General features: G+C 45.5%; 1 protein-coding gene across 1 annotated transcript in view; it reads left to right on the top strand.

Moving 5' to 3' along the window:
• LOC146959974 (uncharacterized) overlaps positions 1-9,278 on the top strand; it is a 146,661-nt gene that overhangs the window by 36,562 nt on the left and 100,821 nt on the right. The window contains exons 5-9 of the mRNA XM_085772741.1: positions 2,900-3,013; positions 3,199-3,277; positions 3,438-3,651; positions 6,229-8,038; positions 8,153-8,326. Coding sequence (XP_085628867.1) covers positions 2,900-3,013; positions 3,199-3,277; positions 3,438-3,651; positions 6,229-8,038; positions 8,153-8,326 — 2,391 coding nt within the window. The remainder of the gene's footprint in view (positions 1-2,899; positions 3,014-3,198; positions 3,278-3,437; positions 3,652-6,228; positions 8,039-8,152; positions 8,327-9,278) is intronic.

Below are 9,278 nucleotides of genomic sequence, written 5' to 3'. Positions count from 1 at the left end.
GACCTGGACCTGGACCTGAACCTGGGCCTGGACCTGGATCCAACGATGAGTCCATTGGTCGTCGTCAGTTTAACAAGAGGCGAGCTTTATTTGAAAGGTCAGAGTTTAAAACAGTCAGAAAGAGTTTTCGCTCTACAAGTCTGTTGTTGTGTTTATTAAAGGGACAACCAGGAGTTTCTATTTGGTTTTAAGAAAGTCTCATGTTAATGTGGATGAATCTACGTTACCACTTGTTAATGGGCCCATTTTAGATACATATATCGTTTTGTCTCTATAGTTATTTTGTTATTTTAATTAATGGTGGAAATGCTGGGCGAGCCGACCAGCGTTTCTTTACTTTCGGTTTTGTGGACGCTGCCCGGCGAGTCATGGGAATAACGCTGCCGAATCGCTGTTAATGGTCGGAACTACGATTTCGTTGTTGATGAATGAAAACATTCTTGGCAAGATGGCCGTCTTGCGCCGGTCCAAGAATTTCACCGTGCGCGCGGAGACTCATGGGAAATGTAGCCTTTGCCATTGGATAGATCCAAGAGATCTTTATGTGCCCAGTTGAGGGCTGGGATTCCCCCCCTGGCAATAGAAGTAGGTTGGTTTAACTCAGACTATGCACATTATGTAATTTAAATGTAATTGAGGATTAACTGCATTCTGTGTTTCATTGTCCGTTATATGACGAAGCCAGGCAGTTTTTGTTTCAGAAAATGAAAAATGTGAAACCAGAGTTGTTTTGGGTTGATGATGATGAGGTAAAGTTGGAATGGTTCTTCAGAAAAGAAGTCTTTACTAGAGCTGCTTTTATAAAAAAGTGCCTTGTCAAAAAGAAAAAGTGAATTATTTATGTGAATGCCATGTGGTTTCTGTTTTTGTTTGGTTTTGTCTGAGCTCTGATTATTTTGTTTGGTGTCTACATATGATGATAATGTGTCTTGTAAGCCCTTATAGGCTACATGGGCGCCTTAATTGGTGCACGACACGTAAATAAATATAAATTCATTCATTCATTGTAGTATGAAAACACTTTCCAAACGCTTTCCAAAACTTCTCATTGTCCCTTTAACTCATTGAGTGCCGCGCTCCTTTCCAAAGTTTTAGTCAAGTGTACCGGCAAATTAGACCATATTTGACTTTTTATTTTAGAGCCATAGTGTATTCTATATTATTGCCACCAACACATACTGTGGCTCATTTGAAAGGTTTAACTTTATCCTTCAAATGGCCACAAACCGTTTGTTTCTACGTGCCTCCGTTCCTGAGAAAAGTCAAGCTAAACATGGCTGGGTTTCACCAAAATCCCTCCTTTTTTTCTAGAAAAGGAGATAGAGCGTCTTTTATGAAAGGTGCGCTGTTTGTGTCTGTCGCTCTTCTCACACTCGCATTTCTGGATCAAAGGGCTCGTATAAGATAAATATACACAACAATTGTTGTTCTATTCACAAAACCACCATCGGGGGCCGGGGGGGGGCGGGGGGGGGGGGGGGCGCCACTAAACAACAATAACACAGACGCACCGTGCCGTGTCACAGCCTCTCGCCGCGGAACGTGAGGCTCTGCCGGCCACAGCGGCTCGCGAACACCGGTCCCGCCGGTGGTCGCGGTCCGTCTGTGGTACGGGTCGGTGGTGCCGGTCTGCTTTGGTCCAGAGACCATCAGATTTTACCGCGGGAGGACTTTGGGGAGGACACGGTGTTGCTCCAGATGAAGACCGGGCGGGACTGTCGGCTGAGAGCTTCCTGGTTCAGCTCCCAGCTGCTGCAGCCTCGCAGGTGAGAGCAGAGCAGCTGCGGCGCAGCTGCGCTGCATCTGCATGCAGAACTCCGTTTGCAGAAGCTGAGTTATGATAAAAACTTCCAGATCATGAGCTGTCATGTGACTTTGATCGTCATCTATTTCAGTTCTCCTCGTCGTAGAGTCCCCAAATTTACATATAATGTGTATTAAAGTGTCTATTTTCATAATTTAAAAAAAAAGCAAAAAACGAAAAATTTCGTTTTTGGCACTCAACGCATGGGAACGAAAAACGAGAAATTACGTGGTTGGCACTCAATGAGTTAAAAGGTTGCAGATATTTTTCATCAGTTTTTCTCCAACATGCACATTTATCAGTTGTGTTGTTGTTTCAGGACCCAGCAGCAGAGACCAGACTCTCCTGAACCCAGCTGTCTGTCTTTAAAGAGCGACCACTCAATGGGCTGGATAGATACCTTTAAAGGAGGAGGTGGATCAGCTGATCAGATGTAAGAGACAAAACTACATTTCATAGTTTTTGAGTTTCTGTTGAACGTTCTTCCTGTGGAGTCACATTTCAATGATTCTCATTAAAAACTGAGTTATAACTCAGAAACACGTTCAGTGAATGACTGACAGCATCCCATGCATCTTTTTTCTGTTATTGCATCCACTGCTGACGCTACTAAATATAACAGCTGCTTTTTGTTCACTTCCTGCAGCAGTCGCTCCACTTCAGTCCGACCCTCCCTTTAGATTTTTGTTTGGACATTTTAACTTTCTTTCTCAACTCACCTTCTCTGGCATTCTTGATTTAACAACACGTTCATGAATCTGACGTAGAGTTTGCATGTTCTCCCCTCCATAAATCGCCCATAGGTGTGAATGTGTGTGTGTATATGTTGGCCCTGTGATAGACTGGTGACCTGTCCAGGGTGAACCCCGCCCCCTGCCCAAAGTCAGCTGAGAAAGGCTCCAGCTCACCCTTCACCCTAGTGAGGATGAGCTGTATAGAAGATGAATGAACTTAAAGAGATATTGGTGAATGAGGCCCATTGTTACAAAATGTAGGAAAAGGAAGTCATTCACATTTGTAACCCTTAAAATAACTTTGCAGAGAATTCTTTTGAAAACCTAAAACTGTTAAACATGAGTTGTGTTGTTGTTTCAGGATCCAGCAGCAGAGACCAGACTCTCCTGAACCCAGCTGTCTGTCTTTAAAGAGCGACCACTCAAAGGGCTGGAGCATTAACTTTAAAGGAGGACGAGGATCAGCTGATCAGATGTAAGCTGTAACTGACAGTCAGACTCAGGTTATTGTAGAAAAGAACCAGTTTGTACGACGTGTTGTTGGACCAGGTCTGAAACCAAAGTGTCTCTGTCTGTGGTGAACGTCCTCAGGGGACATATAAAGTCCATCTTGTATTATCTCTCTGTCCTGATGTTGACTTGACACTGATTCCTCCACAGAGTGGACCAGGAGAGCTCAGAGGTTCCCAGTGGTCAGTCTGCCCAGCAGCATCAAACACACCTGGACTCCATATTTATGGTGAGGACATGTCCAACAGCTGCTGTTACATCTGTTGTGTTCACCATCATCTCCATGCTGCACTTTGACACCAGTGGATTGTCAGTCTGTCCAACATGGATCTGATGTTTGGCTCCATGGTTTTAGTTTGATGCTGTCACTCATAGAGTTTCTGTTCCAGCTGCTGGAGGAGAACATGGTCACTTTTGTCAAGAACGAGCTGAAGAGGATCCACAAGGCTCTGAGTCCAGATTACCCAGAATGCTCAGGGAGTCAGAGGGAGGATGAGGAGGATGAAGAGCAGAGGAGGAGCAGCAGAGAGGCATTAGTGAAGATCACAGTGAACTTCCTGAGGAGGATGAAGCAGGAGGAGCTGGCTGAGCGTCTGCAGAACAGTAAGAGGATTTCTCTAAAGCCAGTGTAATGGCGTGTTCCCACCAAACGCGATGATGCGTTGTTGCGCGTCGAGATTACATGTTAAGTCAATGCAAAAACGTGTCATCACGCCGGGCGATGCGATGGACGCGTTGGCCGCGAAAATCGCTTCCATCGCGTCGACTGGCGCGATGACGCTTCATCGCTCGAGTTGAAATAATTGAACTTTTGCGGCAAATTCGCGTGAAGACGCACTGCGACAGCCTATCAGCGTTGAGATTGTCACCGACGTGCTGACGTACGGATGTACTGGTGTTCCCTTGGCAGTTTAGTTTAGTTTATTATTCAGATCCCCATTAGTACTCACAGGCGGTCAGTCATACAGTAGTATCCCGTAATGGTGGTTATCTCAGCCATGGTCGACGAGAGAATGAAATGGTAGGAGAAATGTTGTTGTTTGGGCTCGTCACGTGACGTGATGCCGTGACAAGGCGTTTTTTTTGCATATTGGACAAGCGTCAAAACTAGGGGTGGGTATTGCCAAGTACCTCATGATACGATACGCATCACAATACTTGAGTCACGATACGATACGATGTTGCGATATCCAAATTTTGCGATATATTGCGATATTCTACATAGTTCACTGAAAAATGTAAAAGGCATTATGCATCTTAAAATCCGAGTTGTATGTACATCAGATGATAGTGATAATTTATGGGACAAACTGAGTCAAAACTATGTAATTCAAATGATCCATGCCATTTTATACAAGTGCAAGTTACAACAACATATTTGCATGTACAACACACTGTCTGAGGCAGCAGTACAGTGACACCTCGCGGAGCAGAGGTGCGGAAGTCGTACTGGATTTACGTCTGAAACAAGATTTATTATTTGAAAAAAAAATTGAAATGTTTTTTTTTTTTGAATAAAAAAAAATGATATTTAAATATTGAATATCGATATCGTATCGCGATATATTGCCATATCGATATTTTTGCCCACCCCTAGTCAAAACTGGAGCGTGTAGCGTGACGTGATTTCATTTGACACGCGATTACATCACGTTCATCACATTTGGTGGAAGACACCATAACGGAGGTCCGCGGGTGTGCCACAGTCACAAGGTACCAGTAAGGAGAAGTGACAGGTTGTGGCGGTTAGCGGTACTGGAAGTAAACCATAGACTGTAAAAAGAATGGACGCAGCACCGTGACATCACTCATTGGTTTGGGTGAGTCTGTTTTGTGCCGCTACTACGGGGATTTGAACTGCGCCATCTTGGATTTTAGGTGGAGTCTACTTGCCATATTTGGAGAGGTGCGGTTGTTAGCCGGCTGAGAACCCGCCCACTGAACTCGGAGCAACCAATTAACGGCCGGTAAACTCTCTGTGAACCTGTCACTCAACGTAATTTATGCACAAATTTGTAGCGTAAACAATCCTAAATCGGTTGTGGTACAAAAAAATTCACCCCCTCCCCACAGTGTTCACGGAGGTGGAAACTATCGGTAGAGACCAAAAAAATAAAATGTACCAAGCTGTAAATATATTTTTTAAGCTGTAAAGTCGCTGTTTTAACATGGGGCTCAATTGGAGAGTTGCTCCCTTCTGGTCCCAGCCCCCAGAGGCCGCCGGGGGTACTACAGTTTTTTGAACGTGGAAGTGGTCTTCACTTGCAAAACCCACAACTCCCCCCTTGAAGTAAACTCACTCACCCATAAAACACGTGCTAACCAATTTGCCAAGCGGTTGTCAACCTCTTGGCGAAACGGTTAGCATCCTCACCTGCGGTGCGGGAGGCCACGGGTTCGATCCTCACCTAGGGCAAGTCCGAACCAAACAACATCGGTCACCCCGGCCCGACAGTCGGGCGTCGGGTCTCATCAGGGAGAGTCGGAAGGCGCCGGGTCCGCGTCTGTTTGGTGTGTCCATCTGCGTTGGGGAGCGTCGGAAGCTGTCCGGGTTCGTCGGGTCTCGTCAGGGCCGATTCAACATGCTCAGTCGGGGTTTGTCAGGCGTTGGGGTTGTAGACTCGTCTACAAACTCGTAGAGCACACAGCCAACTCTGTTTGGCTGTGTGCTCACTATGGTGATTCTGATTGGCGGTGCCCTAAGCGCATCAGCGGTGTGTGTGGGAGGGACGGAAGTGACCACAGTAAACAAATGGTGTCCTAGCCTGTCCTACCTTAAAAATGGCACATCAAATAAAAAAAGAAGTAAAGCAATATATTAAGCGGCAATATATATTTAAGCATCAAAGATGTTCAATCAAACCCACATAGCTTGAAACAACGTTCAAAACACACACAGCTAGTGTCACAACTAAGCATATAAAGTCCGGTGTGTTTCACTGTTTCCTTTCTCCCGACTGTGGCCGACGAGAGGCGACAGACTCGTCGAACAAGAGGCCGTCGGCGTCGGGGCGCGTCGGGGCAGTGTGTGGGGGCCTTAAAGATTCAACATGATGGACAAATGAGACGTTCACTGACATCAACACATGAAGGGAAACATGTTCATATAGTCGTTATTCAGAGGAATTAAAATGTTAAAATGTTTTCTTTATGAATTTTACTATGTTTTTGTTTATTCAGGAACTCCTCGTGCAGTTTGTGGACGTCAACTCAAATCTGTCCTGAAGGAGAAGTTCCAGTGTGTGTTTGAGGGGATCTCTAAAGCAGGAAACCCAACCCTTCTGAACCAGATCTACACAGAGCTCTACATCACAGAGGGAGGGGCTGGAGGGGTCAATGATGAACATGAGGTCAGACAGATTGAAACAGCGTCCAGGAAACCACACAGACCAGAAACAACCATCAGACAAGAAGACATCTTTAAAGCCCCACCTGGAAGAGACCGACCAATCAGAAGAGTGATGACAAAGGGAGTGGCTGGCATTGGGAAAACAGTCTTAACACAGAAGTTCACTCTGGACTGGGCTGAAGACAAAGACAACCAGGACATACACTTCACATTTCCCTTCACCTTCAGACAGCTGAATGTGCTGAAAGAGAAAAAGTTCAGCTTGGTGGAACTTGTTCACCACTTCTTCTCTGAAACCAAAGAAGCAGGAATCTGCAGGTTTGATCAGTTCCAGGTGGTCTTCATCTTTGACGGTCTGGACGAGTGTCGACTTCCTCTGGACTTCCACAACACTGAGATCCTGACTGATGTGACAGAGTCCACCTCAGTCAACGTGCTGCTGACCAACCTCATCAGGGGGAACCTGCTTCCCTCTGCTCGCCTCTGGATAACCACACGACCCGCAGCAGCCAATCAGATCCCTCCTTACTGTGTTGACATGGTGACAGAGGTCAGAGGGTTCACTGACCCACAGAAGGAGGAGTACTTCAGGAAGAGGTTCAGAGATGAGGAGCAGGCCAGAGAGATCATCTCCCACATCAAGACATCACAAATTCTCCACATCATGTGCCACATCCCAGTCTTCTGCTGGATCACTGCTACAGTTCTGGAGGAGCTGTTGAAGACCAGAGAGGGAGGAGTGCTGCCCAAGACCCTGACTGAGATGTACATCCACTTCCTGGTGGTTCATCTAAAACTGAAGAAGGTCAAGTATGATGGAGGAGCTGAGACAGATCCACACTGGAGTCCAGAGAGCAGGAAGATGATTGAGACTCTGGGAAAACTGGCTTTTGAGCAGCTGCAGAAAGGAAACCTGATCTTCTATGAATCAGACCTGACAGAGTGTGGCATCGATATCAGAGCAGCCTCAGTGTACTCAGGAGTGTTCACACAGATCTTTAAAGAGGAGAGTGGCCTGTACCAGGACCAGGTGTTCTGCTTCGTCCATCTGAGTGTTCAGGAGTTTCTGGCTGCTCTTCATGTCCATCTGACCTTCATCAACTCTGGACTCAACCTGATGTCACAACAACAAACAACCTCCAAGAAGACTGAAACAACAGGAGTCAAATCTGCAGAGACAAACTTCTACCAGAGCGCTGTGGACGAGGCCTTACAGAGTCCAAATGGACACCTGGACTTGTTCCTCCGCTTCCTCCTGGGTCTTTCACTGGGGACCAATCAGAATCTCCTACGAGGTCTGATGACACAGACAGGAAGTGACTCAGCGTCCAATCAGGAAACAGTCCAGTACATCAAGAAGAAGATTGAAGAGACTCCCTCTGCAGAGAAAAGCATCAACCTGTTCCACTGTCTGAATGAACTGAATGATCGTTCTCTAGTGGAGCAGATCCAACAGTCCCTGACATCAGGACGTCTCTCCACAGATAAACTGTCTCCTGCTCAATGGTCGGCTCTGGTCTTCATCTTATTGTCATCAGAAGAAGATCTGGACGAGTTTGACCTGAAGAAATACTCTGCTTCAGAGGAGGCTCTTCTGAGGCTGCTGCCAGTGGTCAAAGGCAAAGCCTCCAACAAAGCTCTGTAAGTGTAGAGATAGTTGGATATATTCATCATTATATAAAAACCCTTCTGTCTTTTCAACAGGACAGATATTTAATTCCTTTCTTCTTTAATTCCCAATGATCATCTCTTCAGATTGAGCGGCTGTAACCTCTCAGAGAAAAGCTGTGAAGCTCTGTCCTCAGTCCTCAGCTCCCAGTCCTCTAGTCTGAGACACCTGGACCTGGGTAACAACAACCTGCAGGACTCAGGAGTGAAGCTGCTGTCTGGTGGACTGAAGAGTCCACATTGTAGACTGGAGACTCTCAGGTGAGGATCCATCCAGCTGTTTATCTGATGCCACTTGAACACAGCAGCAGGTGTTGACAGAGGGTTCCTGTGTGTTGTTGTGTGTGTTCAGTCTGTCAGGATATCTGGTCACAGAGGGAGGCTGTGCTTCATTGGACATGTTCATGTTTTTAGTGAACGTTGAACTGAATGAATCAGTTTATAAATGATGAACCTGAGCAGCGTTCACTGTCACCAGAGTGAACACTGCTCAGGTTTTATGACAGTTTTACCTGGTTCTTCACTTTCAGCAGAATATGACTCATTGTTTAAGTGGTAAAATATTTTCTCAGTCTCAACATTTTTAGTTCATTAATTCATATAGTTTGTTAGTGGCAGTGATTAGAGCCTGGTGATGGAGGTAGAAGGAGGTTCTACTTAAAAACAACAGCTGATTATTTATTTAAAGGGCCCATATTATGCAAAATCCACTTTCTACTGGTTTTGTAGTGGTTCTATGTGTTCCCGTGGCCTTTCTATGACGCCTGGAGGTGAAAAAAGTCTGTTCACTCCCTAAATTGATTGCTACATTTTTTTGAGATAGTGTCTCCAAACGGGGGAATTGGAAGTGCTGTGCAGCTTGACGTCACAAAGCACCGAAATCACGTGATTCCACGTCCCGGTACTTCCTTATCCTCTTCCTTATCCTGTCCATCATTTCACATAAAGCGGTGCGGGAGGAGCGGTCAGTACAGCGGTCGCCAGATGATCATTTTGAATCATTGACTGAAAAAACAGCCGTCCGTCATTACAAATGAAATCGCGGACCGGAGAATATTGGAATGGTACCATCACAGTCACAGTTTATAGTCAAATCTATCTATAAATCTATTTATACAAACTAGAACATGTTGAGTAAGAAACACTGTAAACTCTCAGGTTTGTGTTGAAATTGTTGTTGTGTATTTATGATTCTAACCTGTTATTTCCTTCA

This window comes from Trachurus japonicus, unplaced genomic scaffold (genome assembly GCF_045865225.1).
Source record: "Trachurus japonicus isolate A0001 unplaced genomic scaffold, Traja_1.0 AP030824.1".
In the NCBI taxonomy this organism is placed as follows: Eukaryota; Metazoa; Chordata; class Actinopteri; order Carangiformes; family Carangidae; genus Trachurus; species Trachurus japonicus.
The sequence above is the reverse complement of the archived record's forward strand: the minus strand, read 5'-3'. Positions and strand labels throughout refer to the sequence as shown.